This window comes from Giraffa tippelskirchi, chromosome 11, assembly GCF_054371585.1.
Source record: "Giraffa tippelskirchi isolate mGirTip1 chromosome 11, T2T-mGirTip1v1.2.pri, whole genome shotgun sequence".
NCBI classification, from domain to species: Eukaryota; Metazoa; Chordata; class Mammalia; order Artiodactyla; family Giraffidae; genus Giraffa; species Giraffa tippelskirchi.
In genome coordinates, this window is record NC_137285.1 from 793,013 (window position 1) to 812,769 (window position 19,757).

A 19,757-nucleotide genomic window follows, 5' to 3' on the forward strand; every position below is an offset into this window, starting at 1 on the left:
TCGTAAGGACGCTCAGGCAGCCCTGCGGAGAGGCCTGTGTGGACCTGAGACCTCTGTCAAAACCAGCCCCCGCTTGCCTGCCAGGAGCCAGCTGTCTCGCAATCAGATCCTCTAGCCCAGCCAGGCTGAGCACGGTCATCCTCGACCCCCAGCTCTTTGGAACCTCACGAGACACTGAGCCAGGGGCTTCCCTCTGGTCCCGTGGCTGAGACCCTGTGCTCCCAATGCAGGTGACCCAGGTTCGATCCCTCTTCAGGGAACTACATCCTGCATGCCACAATTAAGGCCCAGCACAGCCAAATTTAAAAAACGAGAGAGAGTGCTCACTTCGGCAGCACATATACTAAAATTGGAACGATACAGAGAAGATTAGCATGGCCCCTGCGCAAGGATGACACGCAAATTCGTGAAGCGTTCCATATTTTTCCTGCCAGAGTACAACCGCCGGACCCTCTAACGCACCCGGAGCCCCCGGCTCCACACCGCTCGTGGCGGCGGTCATGTCCTCGTGCACTAGGGTGGGAAGTCAAGCGAGGAGTTCCAGAAGCAAATGGTGACCGAAGGTGCATTTCTGTTAGACTCCCTGAGCTTCCGTTTTATAAGTGATTCAACGCAAACTACCTTTTATGTATGCCTTCCAAAGTTTTATTTTCCCTTCTTAATGTTTAATTTAAATATTTGCTCATAAAAAATAAAAGAGAGAGACAAAAAAAAAGACTGAGCCAGAAGCCAGCTTGACCTCTCCTGAATTCCTGACCCATAGGAAGGATGAAAGATAATGAATGTTTATTATTGTCACTTTCAGCTACTTGGCTGTGGTGTAATTTGTGACACAGCATTACATAACTGATACCTAGAACTATTGGTATTGGCTATCAACATTTAAATAAATGCGCAGTGGCTCTCTGCAAAGCAGCAATGCCACTTCTGGGTATCAGAGGAATACTCCAGGAATACTCCCTGCTTGCTGTCATGAAAGCAAGACAGTGTAGAGGAGGGTATTCACTGCAGCAGGAATATCTTCAATTGTGAAAAAGCAGAACCAAAGTGAAAGTGAGACAGAGGGAAGGGGGCAGGGAAAAACCATGACAAGAATGATACAGCCATTGAGGATGTGACATAAACTGGTTGGAACCAAGTAGGTCCAAGTGGCAAAAGATCTGACTTCCAGCGGACCTTGAGTCTCGTTATATGCTTATTGTAATCTATTAGCTAACTGACACAGCCACTGAGGGCAGGACAGTTCCCAGGTCGACCATAAAAGGCCAGAAAGTAGACAGTAGTCTAATTCCTGGAAATCCCTACCCTTTTGCCGGGGAGGCCTGGTGTGCTACAGTCCATGGGGTTGCAAAGAATCAGACACAACTGAGCGACTGAACTGAACTGAACTGAACCCTTTCCCCAAAGGAGTCGAAATAATACTCCCACTTAGCCACTGAAATTTGTTGTTGTTCAGTCGCTAAATCATGTCCAACTCTTTGCCACTCAGCATGCCAGGCTTCCCTATCCTTCATTTCCTGGAGCTTGCTCAAACTCAAGTCCATTGAGTGGGTGATGCCATCCAGCCATCTCATCCTCTGTCATCCCCTTCCCTTCTTGCCTTCAGTCTTTCCCAGCATCAGGGTCTTTTCCAGTGAGTCAGCTCTTCGCATCAGGTGGCCAAAGTATTGGAGTTTCAGCTTCAACGTCAGTCCTTCCAATGAATATTCAGGACTGATTTCCTTGAAGAATGTTCAGGGTTGATTTCCTTTAGGATGGACTGGTTGGATCTCCTTGCCGTCCAAGGGACTCTCAAGAGTCTTCTCCAACGCCACAGTTCAAAAGCATCAATTCTTCTGGGCTCAGCCTTCTTTATGGTCCAACTTTCACATCCATACATGACTGCTGGAAAAACCATAGCTTTGACTAGACAGACTAGCAAAGTGATGTCTCCGCTTTTTAATATGCCGTTTAGGTTTGTCACCCAGCTTGTAAAAACTTAACACCCCACGACCCAGGGCCGTCTCACTTTCTGAGAGGGACGCATTCTGTACATGGAAACTGTTTGTAAATAAACTCGCTTTCACTCTACTGCGGCTCACTCCTGAATTCTCTCCTGCATGAGGCCGCGGCTCCTCACTTGGCAGCTGGTCCCAGGGACTCACCTGATTTCTGAGACATGACCATCCTCTCACACTCCCTTCTATGGCAGCGTGTGTCCATAAATAAACCGGTTTGGTACCTGACCTGAAGCAGGTAATTTAGAGGCTGTGATGTAGCAATGACTCTTCTTTTTTTTTAAACCGAGTGACCAGGGATACAACCCAGGCCCCAGCAGTGAAGGCACCAAGTCCCAACCAATGGACTGCTGGGGAATTCCCAATAATAATTTCTTAACTTCACCAAATTGTCAAGGAATCGCATTTCCCAACTGTTCTCTACATGTCCTTCTTTGCTGAATTTTGAAATTTATTGGCATGAAGGTTCAAATAAGGTCCTAGTTCGATGCAAGATGGAGGGCGCTCGGGGCTGGTGCACCGGGATGACCCGGAGGGATGGGATGGGGAGGGAGGGGGAAGGGGTTTCTGGAAGGGGAACACATGTACACCCATGGTGGATTCATGTCAATGAATGGCAAAACAAATACAATATTGTAAAGTTAAAAAAATAGATAAATAAACTAATTTAAAAATAAATAAATAAATAACATAAAGATTATAAAAAAACCAAGGTTCTGGTGTTGCAGACAGGTGGGGTACCTCTGGCTGGTCTTCCCAGGTGGCGCTAGTGGTAAAGAAGCCTCTTGCTACTGCAGGAGACATAAGAGACGTGGGTTCGATCCCTGGGTTGGGAAGATCCCCTGGAGAAGGAAATGGCAACCCACTCCAGTATTCTTGCCTGGAGAATCCCATGGACAGAGGAGCCTGAGGGGATACAGTCCATGGGGTCACAAAGAGTCGGACATGACTGAAGAGACTTCGAATGGGGTACCTCTGAAGTCTATCTTTGTTTATCTTTGGGTTCCCCTTCACTTGTATTTTTCTTCTTCTTCTTTTTTTTTTAGATAGGAAGTAGATTTATTCGGATTCAGAGAGAAGCACAGCCCGCAGACGGGTGCAGTCTGCTGTCGGGAGAGTGTGGCAGCCTGTATTTTCCTTCTTGTTGAAGAAACTGGATCCTTTGTTTTGTAGCCTCACCCTACCTGGATTTGCAATTCGTAATGTGACAATCACTGCTGGGTACATGAAGTGCTACCTGCTTAGGAAAAAAAAGGTAAAAAAAAACCTGTAAAGATTAATGTGATATACTCTTAGGGAAAGCTGTGTGCTTCAAGAGAGAACTGGGCATCGTCTGGACCATACTCTTCTGGGCTATCAGATTTCCTTGCCATTGCACTAGTTTACAACTCTGTACATTACAGATAATCACAATGCAGAATAATTCTTGTCCCTAGACGCCCAAATTCTGCCAGGTTGGGGGAGATCCCATTGATTTCTCTCACCAGCCATGGGACAGGTCGGTCTTGTCATTTTGAAACGGAGCAGGACCCTGTGGTTCTTGCCCCCACCCCAGCAACCACATACCATGTCCTACGCCTGCCTTTTGTCTGTAGAGAAACTTAGTCAAAGAGTAAGTGTAATCAGATAAATGAGAAATGCAGAAACAAAGGAGAACAGTCAAAGGAGACCAAATAATAATAATGTAGTCATTAAGTATAGTCAAAGACCTTTAGCTTTTTCTCAAGGACTATAGATAATATTCGGAGCCATATCCTGTGAGCTGTCTTACAGATACTGAAACCCCAGGTGGAAGAAGTTAACCCCATGATGACCAGACTGTACCCACGACCCAAGGTGCCACAATTCCGAGAAGTGGCCTCAAAGACGGAGAAGGCAATGGCACCCACTCCAGTACTCTTGCCGGGAAAATCCCATGGACAGAGACTTGGTAGGCTGTGTAGCGATCCCATGGGGTCGCTACGAGTCGGACACGACTGAGCGACTTCACTTTCACTTTTCACTTTCATGCATTGGAGAAGGAAATGGCAACCCACTCCAGTGTTCTTGCCTGGAGAATCCCAGGGACGGCGTAGCCTGGTGGGCTGCCGTCTATGGGGTGGCACAGAGTCGGACACGACTGAGCGATTTAGCAGCAGCAGCAGCAGGCCTCAAAGAAATGGGAACAAACTGACCCTGGAACTGAGGATTAACTGTACCTAAAACAATCAAGATGATGCTGGTCAGACCGCCGGATGTCCAATTTGAAGATGACTGTCAGCGCTGACTGTGCTGTTTCTGCATGTAGGCCCTGCATGCACCCCCTACACTTTTGTCTATAAAAGCTCTTGCCCCACTGGTTGGCCGGGGGTGGGATGGGCAGTGGGGAGTCTGCCTTTGGACAGATGTCTCCACCCTCCCCTGCCAGCTGCCAGCATTTAAAATAAAGCAAATTTTCCTTTCCGTCAACATGGCTTGCTTATGGCTTTTGAGCAGTGAGCAGCTGGACCCACACAAACCCCCGCTAACAATTTCAATACTCCTGAATATTAAAAAGGTGCTAAGAGGTTACCAGCTTTCTCATCAATGAGTTAATGAGAGTTGTGATTTTACCTTTTCAAAAAAGTGTTTTAAATTAATGTAAAAAATGAAAAAACTTCATTAATGAATTTTTGGCTGGATCTTCGTTGCTGAGCGCAGGCTTTCTCTAGCTGTGGCACATGGCCTCCAGATCACGTGGGCTCAGTAGTTGTGGCGCCTGGGTTTAATTGCCCTGTGGCATAGGGGGGAACCTTAGTTTCCCGACCAGGGATCGAATCCACATCCCCTGCATTGAAAGGTGGATCCTTAACCACTGCACCACCAGGGAAGTCCCTGAACCCACCTTCTTTTCATTGAGATCACACACCTGCTCTCAGGATGCAATGAAGTTCAAGTTACTTACGTGTCATCACAGAAAGAATTCAGTGACAGACAAAGTGATAGGTGAGAAGCGGGTTTATTTAGAGCGAAACACTCCACGGAAAGAGTGCAGGCCATCTCAGAAGGCGAGAGTCTCCTGCATTGGCGAGTGGACTCTTTACTGCTGAGCCAGCAAGAAAGCCCCCCCAAAAAGCGACTGTACTCCAATAAAAAATAAAGTTTGTACTGTGTGTTGCTTTTAGAAGCAACAACTGCCCCCCACCTCCACACTCATAAATGATTGCAGGCTCCAAGACAAACACAGAAGAGAGGTTACATCTGGCAAGTGCTGGCCTGGAAGTGAGACAGGAGAGAAGGGGGCAGGGCGCAACCCTTAAAAGAACGACAGAGCCCTTGAGGACAGGACAAAAACGAGTTAGAATTGCCACCGTCCAAGAAGGTGGAAGATTAGACTTCCAGTGGACCTGGAGCCTCATTATGCACCCCCTTGTAATATAATAGCATCTAAATGATGTGCTCACAGGCGCTGTGATTGTTCTGAGGCTAACAGTTCAGTTCAGTTCAGTCGCTCAGTCGTGTCTGACTCTTTGCGACCCTATCAACTGCAGCATGCCAGGCTTCCCTGTCCATTGCCAACTCCTGGAATTTACTCAAACTCACTTCCATTGAGTCTGTGATACCATTCAACTATCTCATCCTCTGTCCTCCCCTTCTCCTCCTCCTCCTGAGGCCAACATCTAAGGCCAAAAAGTGGGTGGTGGCCTGGTTCCTGGAAATCCCCACCCAATCTCCAAAATAGTTGGAATAACCCTCCCATTCATTAGTCTATGAAATTACCCGGCCCATAAGAACTAACCACCACATATTTTGGGACTGCTCCCGCCCTTCGAGAGGAACTGTATTTTATCTATGGAAAGTGTTTCTTTCTAAATAAATCCACTTCTTACCTGTCACTTTGCCTGTCTGGAGACATAAAGAACCGTAGCTTCATTAAGTCCTGAGACCAGGTGTGCAATTCCAATTAAAAGACAGTGGGTTCATCTCTCAGTCTGAATTTTGGCCGGGTCCATCCCCTACCCGAGGTGTGCGGTTTCAGGAGGGGCAGGCCAGCACCTTCCGGGACTGAGCACCAGAGTGAGGAGGGGGACTAGAGGGGTCCCCGTGCAAGGCTGGAAGGGGAGGGTCAGAGCCCCCAGGAGAGTGTGCAAGGCTTTCTAGAAGGAAGCTTCCAGCTCCTGCCCCCTGCAGGGCCCAGCATGGCATCAACCAAATGTGTGGTCAGTGACAGAGTCCAGCTATGGCAAGGTGGTCTCGGGAACCAGCAGAGTAGAGGTTTGGCCCAGCACCTTGGGTGGCTTGGGAAAGGATCCTGCCTCTGGTCAGCTTCAGCTTCCTTTGCCATTTCTCCCCAGAGTCCATTCAGGACCTACCTTTCTGTCTCCCCCCTCTCTCCCTGAGGCCAGGAGGTCTATGGCCGTCTCTGCCTCTCTTTCCCTAGTCGCCATCCAGACTCTAACCAAGCTGTCATCACCTCTGGACCCCAGATAAAGGGATGGGTAGAGATAGAAGTCTGGAGCAACACCAAAGGGGATAGCACTTCAGTTTATCTTGATGATAAATTATTGACAACTTGCTGAGCCTTTTTGTCACAGGGAGCAACAGTAAGAACAAGAAAAAAAAATCACTGAATTGGAGATATACAATATACATAACCAATATTTAATTCATGAATTGTGTTTATTGAACACACACGGGTCAGTTGAAGCACACTTTAAAAGAGTGAGCTATGTGATACGTGTATTAGATCTCAGTTTTATTAAATGTGCAAGAGGGACAGAGACAGGGCAGTGAGCCGTTCCAGTCAGCATGAGGGAGGCCGAGACACGGGCTTTGGGAGCTGAAAGCGGGAGGTCCAGGTAGAGCGGCACAAGGTGATCACCGCAGGGACAGAATCCTTTTGTTGACCTGGACACCTGTGGGATCCTAGTTCCCCACCAGCGGTCAAACCTGGGCCTTGTCAAGTGAAAGCCTGGAGTCCCTACAGCTGGCCTGGCAGCGAATTCCCAGGACAGAATTTTTAAAAATTGTTTTCAAAAGAATGAGAGCAAAACAGTTTGAAGATGTGAACAGCTCTCCCATCACTGCAAGACCTGAAACCTGAGGGCAGGAGGGGCCCCCTGGGGAAGCTGCTCACTGCCTCCGCTCCCAATCCCGTCCCCTACTCCTGCCTGGGGCTCAGGGACACGGAGTGGACACAGCCCCTCCTCGGCCCGGCGCTTAGTAGGCATCGGTAGGGTCAGTTCACATTCCATGAGCCCCTCTCGGTGACTGTACATTCATTCAATGGCCTTTGTGGACCACTTGGGCTCAGGGTTTTTGTCACCTTGCCTTCCGTCCCCAGGGGCACAGACAAAGCCCCATAGGATCAGTCCGGCAGAGGTTTCATCCCACTGAGTACCCTCTGGCTTCCCCCCCTTGTCCATTCCCGCCCTCCTCCAGCTCCCCCTGCCTCCTCCACGTTCCTGTGCCTTTCGTGAGCATCTGGACTGTGTTCTCCACGGACAGGGCTGTTGGGCCAGACAGGAAAGCCCGTGTTGAAAAATGAGCAACGTGGTTTGGGTTCCTCACATTCCCAAGCCATAGAAAATAGAGCCATTGCTGGGATATGGAATTCCAAAAGTCTCACAGAGAGAACCAGCGTCTGGTCCCTCTTGGGAGGCGGCCGCAGGAAGGGCCGAGCAGGTGCTGAAAAATCTTTGATAAACAGTGTCTCCAAGGCATCCGCTCAGATACCGGGCGGCTTCGCACCGCCTCCCCGAGCGGTGCGGATGCCCTGGGCTCACGGGACCTGCACACAGTAGGGCCACAGGCCAAGCAGGGAACCCGGAGCGCGGCGGGGGGTGGGGTGCCCGCGGACTCCGTTTCCCACAAGCGCGCGCGCGCCCCCATTTCCCACAATCCCCTCTCCTCTTCCGGCGCGGCCGAGGAGCCGCCGACGGCTTCCGGGTTTGGGCCTGGCTCCGCGACTGAGGCGGCGGCGGCGGCGGAGCGGAGCGGGACACCGGAGGTGGGAGCGGGGCACCGGCATGGACGTTTCGGGGCAGGAGACCGACTGGCGGAGCCCCGCCTTCCGGCAGAAGCTGGTCAGCCAAATGTGAGTAGGGGCTGGGGCGGCGGCGCGACCCCCGCCCTTCCCCTCAGCCTTCCCCTCAGCCCTCCCCTCAGCTCTCCTCGCGGCGGGGGGCGGCGCGGCCGGACGGCGGGGTCCAGGGCGCCGGACGGCGGGGGGGACCGAGACGCGGCCCTCGCCGCCCACCCCTCCCTCCCCTCTGGGTCCGGGTTCGCCTTCCTGGGACGAACTCTTGCAGCGGGCGAGCCCCGGCTTCTGAGTCATCGTCCTGAGCTTTCGCGTTCGTCCTTCGTGTGCTCTGGAGGCGGCGGCTTTTACCCGCTCTGCGCCCCACTGCGCACGGAGGAGCCCGGGGCCTCCCGTGGCGGTGTCCACAGCGCTGGGAGCCTAGCGATTTCTCCTCGGAGAAGCGCCTGAGGGCGGAGGGGGCGGACGGGAGGGGCGGTGGGGGCGGGAGTCTGCGGTGGACCCCCTCCCCGCCGCGGGCTTCGCTGGAGGGTGACAGGAAGAGGCCGTCAGGAAGCGACCTTCGGTCGGGAGTGGGCGTGAAGAGCTGGGGTTGTCTGTCTCCTCCCCTGTCTCAGCTGCTGACCCCTCGAGGCTAGGGGCTGCCTGGCGCCCGGGGGCTTGGCGCGCCGAGCTCCCGCTTCTCTGCAGCGGCCGCTTGCGGGTTTACTGCCTTCTGCTAGGGCTTGCTGGGCCGGCGGGGGTCAGCCCCTGCCCCTGGGGGACGCGCCGCCGCCTCGGGGCGCAGTTACAGCGCCGGCTTTCTCCTACCGGAATTGACAGTTCGTTTGAGCAGGCCAGGAGCAGCCTTGGGGAGTAGGCGACGCAGAAACCGAGCCCCAGAAAGACGAGTAGGAGTGGGAAGGGCCGTCACCGCCAGCTGAGGCTTGGAGAGAGTGAGCCCCCACCGCGCAGCGGGGCGGTACTCGTGCTGGGCTGAGTCGTGGGGTTTCAGGAGACGATCGTGCAGCGAGGGCGAACGGGGGCGGCCAGTTAGTTAGTGGTGAAAGCGCAGCGCTGGGGAGGTGAGCCTCTGTTTGGCACGGGGCCTGCCTGGAGGTGCTGAGATGCCAGAGTTGGGAAGATGCCTCGATTCCCCCACCACCACCACCACCCCAGGCGGATCAAGAACAGAGGAGAGAGGCCAGGGAGGCCATTCCGAGAGTTCTGAACTCTTAGGGGTCTGGGGACCTGTCGTTTTTCATGCCTGAATTCCCCCCTGCTAGAGCCCTGTCTTTCTCATCGCTCCATAAAAGCGTTGAGGAGTGACCTAGCCAGGCAAGTGGTTATAAAGGCCTGCATGAGACAGTGCTGGAAACTGAAAGAGGAAGACGATCCCAGGGAAAGAGGAGAGTGAGTGCAGATGGATGGTCCTTGCTGACTAACTGGATGGAGGGGGCGGGGTGCACCCGTGTGGAAGGAAGGAAGTGGGGGAAGGCAGGGAACCGGCATTCCGGGACTGGAGAGCTCCGCCGGCCCCTGCAGTGGAATTGTCTGGGACAGTTCTGCCCATGTTGCAGACTCAGTGCAATCTTGAGGATTGGCCCACTTCTGGGTTCCTGTAAGAAAGGCCCCCAGGGCAGAGATTTCTCTTGGAGGGAGCCTGGAGTTTAAGGACGGGAGGAATGAGTTGTCCCAGAAGGAAGTGGGACAGGTAGGGGAGTGTCTGAGGGCTGGGGGGCCACTAAAGAGGACAGACTGAGTACTTCTTGAATCAGCCTCCTGTTTCCAGAGAACCTGGGTCCTTTTTTTTGTTTTTTGCCAGATTGGTGCTTAGATATTACTTTTCTGTTGCTGCCTACAATTCGTTTTGTTTGAAAACAACTGAGGTGTATTATTACCCAACAATTTCTGTAGATCAGAAGTCTAAGTGGGCTCAGCTGAGTCTTCTCCCCAGGGTCTTCCAGGGTTGAAATCAAGATGTTGGCAGGTGCTTTTCCTCCTGGAGGCTCTGGGGTAGAATTTGCTTTCAGGCTCGTTCGGGTTGTTGACAATTCATTTCCACACAGTTGGAGGACTGAGGCGAAATCGTTCCTCACTGGCTGTCAGCCTTGCCAGGGTCTGTCTGTCTTTATTCCCAGGGGTGGCTCCATTCCCTCCCACACCCACGTGCCCAGCTCCAGCAAGGGTGGGCTCTTCTGCCCCATCCAGAAAAAAATAATTCTCTGCTAGTAGCTCAGAGTATTGAGCTCACCAGGATAATCCGGGATGTTGTCCCCACTTTGAAGTCCGTGCCTTGATTAGATCTGGAGAGGCCCTTCTGCCTCTCCTGTGGGCGTGTTCAGGGTTAGGGCCTGGGCACTGCGGGGAGCCTGGGATGAGCACTTTCGGAGGCTGTCTGCCTCACTCGTGTGGGTGTCCTCAGCTCTCAGATTTCCTGTTTTCTCTCCAGGTTTCACTTTGAAAGCTGTGATTCTTGGTGCCTTGATTTATGGTGTTCAGAGTTACAAAACAAGGGCAGGACACCCGGCACACTGTTACTTTTGACTTTCTATAGAGTCCATGCTGGTGCTTAAAGCTGGCCGTCTTGGGAAACGGTTTGTTAGTTTTGTTTTTGGTCTGTGCCACAGGGCATGCGGAATCTTAGTTCCCCAACCAGGGATTGAACCTGTGCTCCCTGCAATGGAAACCGGGAGTCTTAGCACCTGGACCACCGGGGTAGTGCCTTGGGAAATGTTTTGAGCCGAAGTAACATAGTTGAATGAGGAAAACCCAGTGGAGAACTGGGACGTCACAGAGGGAGGGGAGCATCGGAGAGTGACACCCTGCCCTCACCCAGCTCTGAGTCGCTCTGGAGAGACCGTGCTTGCAGCACGGGCTGAAGAAGCAGCTCCCGGTTCCACTGAGGAGAGCAGTGTTCGTGGGGCTTGTCTGGAGGCCTTGCAGGGACGCCGGGGCGGCCTCTCCTTAGCCCCCCACTCCTCGACTTCGGCCTCCCCTCGCTCCCTACTGCCTTGCTGACAACAACTCAGTGACTGTCCTCAGCGTCAGGACAGAGTCCTGGATGGCCCGGCCTGGCTCTGCCACCTCTCTTGAGCCCCCGCCCTGGTCCAGCCTCACTGGTCTTTCAGCTTCTTGCACATTCCAGATTCTTTCTTTGTTCTTTCCCTTTAGACAGTTTATCATAGAGGATTTAAAGAATTCCACAACGGGTAGACTCCCCCCGCTGTATTCCTGACTAGCTCCTTCTCTTTGTTGATAGGTCTGCTTCAATATCAAATTCCCCAGGTCCTGCCCACCCTGCCTAGAGTGGGTCACCCCCTGAAATGTAGCTCTGCCCCTTTGAGTTTCCCGCAAGACTTGAATCCTGTGAAAATGACACCTGGCGTGTGAAGCACTTGCTGAGGCGTGCAGAAGCAGGCGGCGTCCTGGGGGCTGCATGAGCTGCCGTCTCAACCACTGGCCTGGGCGACCGGCTCCAGCACGCACTCTGAAGCTTGGGAGCCCATACTTCTCCACGTGTTAGCTCAGTGACCTTGGGCACATCAACCTTTCTAATCATCTCCTCCTCTTGAAGGCACGAGTCCGGTCTGTCTCATGGGGCTGGTGGGAGGGGAAAGGAGGGCTGGGGACTCTGAGTGGTGTGTCACCTGATGCCCCCACCCTGGGCCCTGGCAGGAGGAGGGGCCAGTGAAGGTGGTGAGGGGACCGATGCCGCTTACAGGAGCCTCTGGGAAGGGTAGCTGTGAGACTCTTGGTGGGCTCAGACGGACTCTTTGTGGAACACCTGCTTTCCCTACAGGACCGCAAGAGCAGCCCCCCGAGGGCCCCCCGGCTGGCCTTTGTGGGCCTTAGACCTGCCTCCTGGGGTCATTGGGTTAGTGTTGCGCACACATGTCCAGTCTGTCGGCTTCTGGAGAACAAGCACATGTGAGAAGTGAGCAGCGCCGTGCCTGCCTTGGGGTAGGCGAGCAATGAATGTGAGAATGGGCTGTCTTAAGCGGCTCCAGAGACTGTCTTGAGACTTTTGTATTGACAGCTCCCACCTTGAGTACAGCAGGTTGCACCTTCAGGCGTGGAGTGAATGAACGTCCGCTGGGCAGACAGATCCCAAGGGGAGGAGACAGGGCTGGGGGAGGGCAGCCCTGGTCAGGGCTCCAGTCGGGGGCCAGGGTTGGGGAGGGAGCGTGGAGGGGAGTCGCGGGTTGTTGGGGGTCAGCGACAGGTCAGCCGCCTCTTCTGCCACAGACCCCAAGGGACGTGGGAGATCCAGGTCTGTGACCTAGGAGGTGCAGAGATTTCAGCCTAGACTGGAAGGAGCATATTGAGTACTGTTAACCCAGAAACAAAATAAAACAAGCACAAAAGCCGAAGAGAACAGCCAGACAGCAGCTTCCAAGGGTCTGGAGAGGTCCTCAGGAGGAGGGGTGTGTCCTGAAGAGTGCGCGTCTGGAGCCCGCCTGTGGCTTGTGGTCCCTCCCTCACGCAGAGGCCACTGAGTCTTGGCCGAGGCTTTGCCTGGCTTGGCCCACCCAGGCCCCGGCAGCCCCGGGCCTCCGTGGTGTGACTCTGGCCTTGTTCTCCAGCGTGGAGGCTGCTGGGACCTTCACTTTCTTCCTCGCCAGGTGTCATCCACATGGCTGGGCTGGTGTCTGAGTTCAGCCCACCACCAGAATGTCTGCGCCTTGAGGCCAGAGGCCCTGTCTGGTCACCATAAGTCCCAGTGAAAGAGCTAGAAAGTGATCGGGAAGACACTGACTTCAGGTTCCTGAGCCTTGGTTCTGCTCCCCTAGAGCAGGAGTGAGTGACCTGAGGGGACGGGAGCCCTCCGTCACCCGGGGTTTTCTCAAGGGCAGCTGAAGTGTGGGGGTGTGCCCTCCGCCCTGCTGCAGGAGTTGGCCTGTTGGCTCACCCACCGCCTTGAGGCAAACTGCCTTTTTGTCTGAAAGAACGATGGAAGTTAACCCAAGCCAGATGCGCCGAGAGTGCTTTGGTGGAGCCACTGCCAGTGGGCATCCTGTTGGCAATTTCAGCCGCTCCCCGTGGGTCACTGGGTCCCACAGGGTGGCTGACACAGCACCGCCAGCCCCGCTGATCTCTGGCCTCACAGGCCGCAGCCAGCCTCCAGCCCCACCAGCTGCAGCTCTCACATCCCTTCCTGGCTGGAAATCGTCCAGCTGTTAGTGCCATTCTTGACCTGGTGGCCATGGCTGGTCCAGGACCCTAAGTGGACATTCTAGGGTGGGAAGGACCGTGACTACGTCGTGAAGGGCAAGGGGTACCTGCCCCAGAAGGGCATCCCTCAGGGCAGTGATGTCGGTTGTGAGCCCAAAAGGTCAATTTTTAAAGGAATTCTGATGGCTTTTTAAAAATGCAAAATGGGTCATGAAACCGAACAGTATAAAGACCCCTGCTCCTGTGTTCACCACTCAGCCTCAGGCTGTCAGCTCTCGCCATAAGGACTCCACCCTCTGTCCCCAGTTACTCTGACACCCAGAATGTTTGGGTGGCAGCCGATGGACTCAGCTCCGTGCCGGGATCCCTCCTCCAGAGTCTCTGCCTACCTGCCTGCCGCCCCTGCCGTGCCAGGCTGCCCCAGACCCTCATGGGTGCCCAGCTCTGGACCTGGCTGCCCCGCCTCCTGCTTGTTTCCGTGGCTCAGCACCAGGCCCTGTGCCACTCGCCCTCTCGGGACACCCAGTCTGCTGCCCCCCCCCACCCTGTTCTGTGACTGCCTCACCTACAGTTTGCATCTGGATTGTCGGAATGCTTGTCACCCCCAGTCTGAGCCCCTCCAGGCAGAAACACCACGAGCGTTCTCGAGTCACAGTTGCTTCCTGCCTCTCCAGGGGTGACCGTGGGTCCCCCTGATGGGTGCTCATCTCAGAGTCTGAGAAAGTCACAGCACCACGCATGCGGGATGCAGGCAAGCTGGCGTCCCCACGAGCCGTGGACGTTGGATGCAGGCTGAGTTTAAGTCGTTACCTTTGGCTGGTTGTCTGAGTGATTTTAATTTTCGTTGTAATTTTTAGCACACCTGTGTACAGTGTAGTTTAACAGTCAACATGTATTTGTTTGCAATCAGAAATCTCTTGAAGGAGAGGTAGACCCTGTGTGCAGGGAAGAAGAGGAGGGCCGTGGTCTCCTCCAGCTGCCGTGAGGTGGCAAGGCGTCCGTGCTCTGAATCAGGGTGGGCATCCTCATTTGCCTGGCCCGGTGCCAGCAGAGCCGTCTGAAGGCGGTTCTGCCTTCCCCCACCCCTGCTGAGAGGCTTCTGCTTTCCATCTGAAGCTGCCTGTCCAGGTTCCCTCCCCACCTCTGCCCCCATGCTAGTGGGAGAGCCCCCACCAGGCTCCCCTGCTCCACGCCAGGCCTCTGGCTGCAGTCGTTTCTTCTCTTCCCTGTCAGAGGTCTGGCATCATCCCCCCTCCTAACCCCTGATGGCTCCGCCCACAGTGGTCCTACTTCCTCCTGAGTTTGTCCGACCCTGATTGGATGCATCCTGGCATGAATGGAACAGGTGAACTCTGTTTTGCTGTTTTGACGCTCGTGGTTACTTACTTTGCCTTGCCAGCAGTGTTAGAAGTTTGTGGGGAGCAGGACCTGGTCACACCTCTGCGTCCTGCGCAACCCTAAGTGCCTCGTCTCAGGTGAGGGACTCAGGGCGGCTGTAGGGAGGGGTGTGGAAAGCAGTGTGGAGCCGTATAGACAGGGGAGTCCAGGCTGTACCTGGATGGCTCTGCTTAGCAGATAAGCGGAGGAGTACCTGGTCCCTGAGACGGGAGGGTGAGTTAGGAGCCCAGGCGCGATTACCTTGAAACCACAACTCCAGAAGGCGGGGGACGCGCCCCTCCACTTTAATAAGGAAGCTCTGCTTATGAGCATGCCTGGTGGTCTCTTGCTTGGCCCTGTCACTGCCGAGGGTGCGGATTCCGCCCCTGGACGGGGATCCCTCAAGCTGTGGGGTGTTGCCAAAGGCAAACAAAAGGCGTGCCTTGCTAACTCAGGTGGGGCCTGTTAATAGCGGACTGTGCCTGAATGAGTTGTGTATCCAGGTGCAGTAACTTACTTGGCACAGTGAGTCCTTGGAGAAGACGCTTGAACTTGTGGTTTTCGAGGCTGTTTGTGGCAGAGCGCTCGGGCGTGTCCTCCTTCCGCTCACCGGTCCTCACCGGCTCTGCTCAGACTTGGTGCAGAGCAGCGGGTGCTGTCAGGCTCCTCCTCCTGACCCAGGGATGGCGGGTAAGGACCAGGGCGGGGTGTGACCCGTTGGCCTCTGCTCAGCCACTCGCCATCCAGGCCGGGCGGGGCAGGCAGGGGCAGAAGGCACCACCCAGGGCGCCTGCTCTCCGAAGCCTGTTCAGGCTCTGGGGGTAGGGCAGTGCTCGGCCTCATCCCCGCTGACCCCGTCCTCTCCCCCTTCCCAGCTTCCTTTCCGTCCTCATCAGAGGTGCGGTGTGAGGATGTGATCTGGCCGCCGGGGGTGGGCTGGAGCCCCTGTTGTCAAGTAGAGAGAAGGCCCTGTGGGCCACCGTGGGCCCTTCACAGCCGTCGGGTACCGAGAGTCACTCCAGGGAGGATTTCGGGACCCCTGCCTGGGGCTGAGGTCAATTTGGGCACTAAAGCGGAGGGTGGGGCTGGGGCTCAGGGCCCTCTGCAGACTCCTATCGTGTGTCTTTGTGTTGAAGTAAAGCCCACCCGCCGCCCAGGCTGCGTCCTGAACCAGCCGGCACCCTGTGCTTCAGCCAGTGCAGACCTGGCCCTGCTCTCCTGACTTCCTGGCCACAGAGACGTGTGCTCCCGTACTTCCCGTCCTTGGAATCCCACGCCGTACACCCCGGGTCTGGGCCCTACTAAGTGTCATGTGCATGATACTGGTCCTCGTGGGCAGCAGGTTCTTCTTTCTGCCCTTACTCCATGGCACGGCACCACCCCCGTAACTTTCGTGCTGTGCGCCTGACAGCCGGTGGGGTCACTTCCAGTCATCAGCTGCGTGACCCCGCCCCAGGGCGGCTTGGTCCTGTCTCCTGTGGGTGCAGCGCTCGCTCTCTGGACTCTGCCTCCAGGGCTGGCCTTCAGATTCTTAGCGCCGCCTGGGGGTTTTCCCAGGTGGCGCCAGTGGACGTTTCCAGCAGCCCTGAGGGGGGTTGCCGCCCTTGTTAGGCTGCCTTTGTCACAAGCTCCTTGTTAATTTTTCACTCGCACCCAGATTGAGACCCACCGGGTGCCGCGACAGGAGGGAGGCTTGGAGACATGTGTGATGACGTGCAGGCCGTGTGCGGCATCCACCCGCCCATGGGGGAAGCAGGGAGCCCCGCACTGGGCCCCGCGGGCCGTGCGAGGAGCAGAGGGAGAGGATGTGGGAGCGGGAAGCCCGTCCCTGCAGCGCTGGCCCGTCTCCAGCTCCTGTTTCAGTCAGTGGGGGCTGGTGGGCACAGCCCTTCGTTCCGTTCAGATAACATTGCAGATGATTTCAAAGCAGCAGAGTGTTTTTCATGCTCTCTCTGCCCAGAGGTGGCTGTTGCTGACATTTTGATCTCTTTCCTTCAGTCCCGTTTCTTTGGGCATATGGCTTGATGTGTATACATTTTAAACATGCCAGTACACACACAGCCCCATGTTTTTGAGGTGGAGTGAAACTCTGAGTTCAGTGTGAGTGCTGGCTTTCTCACGACCACAGTCCGTGCCCTGGGGAGTCTGGCTGGGACTTGTGTGTCCATGGTTCCAGTTCTCACGAGGCTAGACACAGTGGTTCCAAATCGGAAAAGGAGCACGTCAAGGCTGTATGTTGTCACCTTGCTTATTTAACTTACATGCAGAGTACATCATGCAAAATGCTGAACTGGATGAAGCACAAGCTGGAATCAAGATTGCTGGGAGAAATATCAATAACCTCAGATATGCAGATGACACCACCCTTATGGTAGAAAGTGAAGAAGAGCTTAAGAGCCTCTTGATGAAAGTGAAAGAGGAGAGTGAAAAAGCTGGCTTAAATCTCAACATTCAGAAAACTTAAGATCATGTCATCCAATCCCATCATCTCATGGCAAATAGATGGGGAAACAATGGAAACAGTGACAGATTTTATTTTCTTGGGTTACAAAATGGTTCCAAATGGCAGATGGTGACTGCAGACATGAAATTAAAATATGCTTCCTCCTTGGAAGAAAAGCTATGACCAACCTAGACAGCATATTAAAAAGCAGAGACATTGCCAACAAAGGTCTGTCTAGTCAAAGCTATGGTTTTTCCAGTAGTCATGTATGAATGTGAGAGTTGGACCATAAAGAAAGCTGAGTGCCGAAGAATTGATGCTTTTAAGCTGCAGTGTTGGAGAAGACTCTTGAGAGTCCCTCGGACTGCAAGGGGATCCAACCAGTCCATCCTAAGGAGATCAGTCCTGAATATTCATTGGAAGGACTGATGCTGAAGCTGAAACTCCAATACTTTGGCCACCTGATTCGAAGAACTGACTCATTTGAAAAGACCCTGATGCTGGGAAAGATTGAAGGCAGGCGGAGAAGGGGACGGCAGAGGATGAGATGGTTGGAGGGCATCACCGACTCTATGAACATGAGTTTGAGTAAACTCCCGGAGTTGGTGATGGACAGGGAGGCATGGCATGCTGCGGTCCATGGGGCTGCAAAGAGTCGACACGCCTGAGCGACTGAACCGAGCTGCGACACAGCGAGCCTTCTGGTCCGTCTGGGCGGGGAGGGCCTGGGCCGACTGCTGGTTACTAGAGCAGGTCTTCTGAGGCTCGGTGCTTCCCACGTCCCAGAAGCCCAGGCTCTCTAGCCACACGATCGCTCCTGTGTAAGGGACCGAAGGACCCCACTGCAGGACACTCTTGGATGTGAGCCTTCTTCACGCTTCTCCGCAGTGTCATGCTGTGTGCTTGAAACGCCCCTATCTGTCCGGGTGAAGTAGGAAAGGGTGGGTTTATTCCTTGGCCAGGCAGAGGGGGACGCAGTGTGCTCCTGCCTTAAAACACCATGTGTCCCCCGCTCCCCGCTGGGAGAGTTTGATGAGGCTCATAACGGTGGTTCAGGGGTGGGGTCTCTGACAAGATGAGGGTGTGAGCAGGGCCTGCACCGGATGAGATGACCCTTTTATGTCCTATCTTGTTCAAAGTTCCACTAGAACTTCTCCAACCCTTCACAGGAGTAGGGATCATGGGAGTGCGGTCTCCCCACTACTTGGAGAGTTCACATCATGGGACCCGCCTACACCTCCTTCTCCCTGTCCCCCCCTCCCCTGGACTATTTTCAGTCACATCCCAGATACCATGTGATTCTCACTGCCCGAATCAAGTGCGGATCTCTGGAAGACAGGGCTTTGCCCCTCCCAAACACTTCACAAGTCCTGTGAGATAAGCTCTTGTGTAAGCTCTTGGCTTGGCACAGACCTTCCTTACCAGGTGGTTGCCCCCGGGTGGCTGGGACGCACTCAGAGCTGGAACCTGGGGAGCCACTGTGGCCCCAGGCCTGGAGCCCTGGGGTTGTGCCTAGATGAGTCAGACGTGCAGAGCGGAGAAGGTGGCACAGCTTGTGTGGCTTCTCTAGTTCAGATAAGACACGCCCTCCCAAGAGCAGCGGTAGCTTCTTTAGGTCTGGTTCTTTCACTGAGCCTCATCTGCCATTAAGAGATCTTTCCAGCAGAAACTGGAGAGCTCCGTCCGACCAACAGGGACGTGAGAAGAAAACAAGGAGTGAGGTCTGGGATGTAGCTTGAGACGCGCTTCCAGCTGCTGTGAGGGCGAGCAGGCACCCTCCGCTCAGGCCGGGACTAAGCCGGCTGTGGCTCACGGTTGCCTGCCCCGCAGCACAGCCCCCCGGGTGCTGGGGCGCACCGGGAGTGGTCTCTCCCGCAGGGGCGCTGTGCACCGGGCCCTCTCTGGTCGGCGCCTCTGGGCACACTAGCTGAGGGCTGCGTCCTTCCCCATCTCGCTTCTGGTGGCCTGGGGGCGAGGCCCTCTCAGGGGCTGGTGTCCCACAGGGCGCTGGTGTCGGGGTTCTTGCTCCCTGGAGGTGTCCTCTCTGGCTCACGCTCTCTATCCAGCAGCCTCGAGGAGGGGCTCCGGGGAGGCGTGTCAGTCCCGATGCACGTGGCCTTTTGGGTGGAGGGGCTTCCCTGACGACTGGGCCGCCTGTCCCGCTGCTGCTTGGCTCCAGGCTGGACCTGGTGCCTCTCCTCTCGGAGAGCTTTAGGGCAGCTCGCCTCACCCCCAGCTCAGGCGGCACTTCAGGGACGCTCCTCAGGACGCACCCCGGGGTGCACCCTTCCCCAGGTCTTTCTGGCTTCAGCCCTTCTTCTCGTCTTTATCTCCTGTCTCTGGCTCTGCCCTGCAGGAGACGTCTTCAGTTTTACCTCTGACCTTTCCCTGCGAACATCTAATAAACTTTCATTTGTAAGAACTTTTTTTCTCTTTTGGCAGTCTGACTTTTCTGGTTTTACCGTGTCCTGTTCTTGTTAAATGGATGCGATGTCTTATCTATTATACTTGGGTAATAAAGGTAGTTTCTTGATATTTTCTTCTTCCTGCTGAGTTTCTCCAGGGGATCTTTATCTGCCGTGTTCGGCGTGTGGGAGCCCGTGGTCAGCCCCTCACTCTGACGGGGCTCTGGGAAGGCCAGTGGAAATGACGCCTGCAGGTCCAGCCCCTCTTTCCAGCGGGATGTTCAGCTCTTATGTAATTTTACTTTTATTCAAGTGAGGTTATTACAGGGAATGTGTTTATGTGGATCATGACTTAAGCTAGCGCCTCACCCTTCACATGTCTC

General features: G+C 54.7%; 1 protein-coding gene and 1 non-coding gene across 11 annotated transcripts in view; both read left to right on the forward strand.

The window, feature by feature from the left end:
- Positions 1-319: 319 nt before the first annotated feature.
- Positions 320-426, forward strand: LOC145527992 (U6 spliceosomal RNA). The gene has a single exon (XR_014070072.1). It is a non-coding gene; the product is annotated as a U6 spliceosomal RNA (small nuclear RNA).
- Positions 427-7,902: 7,476 nt separating this feature from the next.
- The window catches only part of MED15 (mediator complex subunit 15), a 44,985-nt gene continuing 33,130 nt past the window's right edge, over positions 7,903-19,757 (forward strand). For 8 of the 10 annotated variants that reach the window (XM_081541971.1, XM_081541963.1, XM_081541964.1 and 5 more), the window contains exon 1: positions 7,903-8,052. Coding sequence is in view for 7 of the 10 variants with exons in the window: in XM_081541963.1 (XP_081398089.1) it covers positions 7,985-8,052 (68 nt within the window). In the remaining 3 variants the exon portion in view is untranslated. The remainder of the gene's footprint in view (positions 8,053-19,757) is intronic. The other 2 variants (XM_081541967.1, XM_081541972.1) reach the window with 2 other exon arrangements.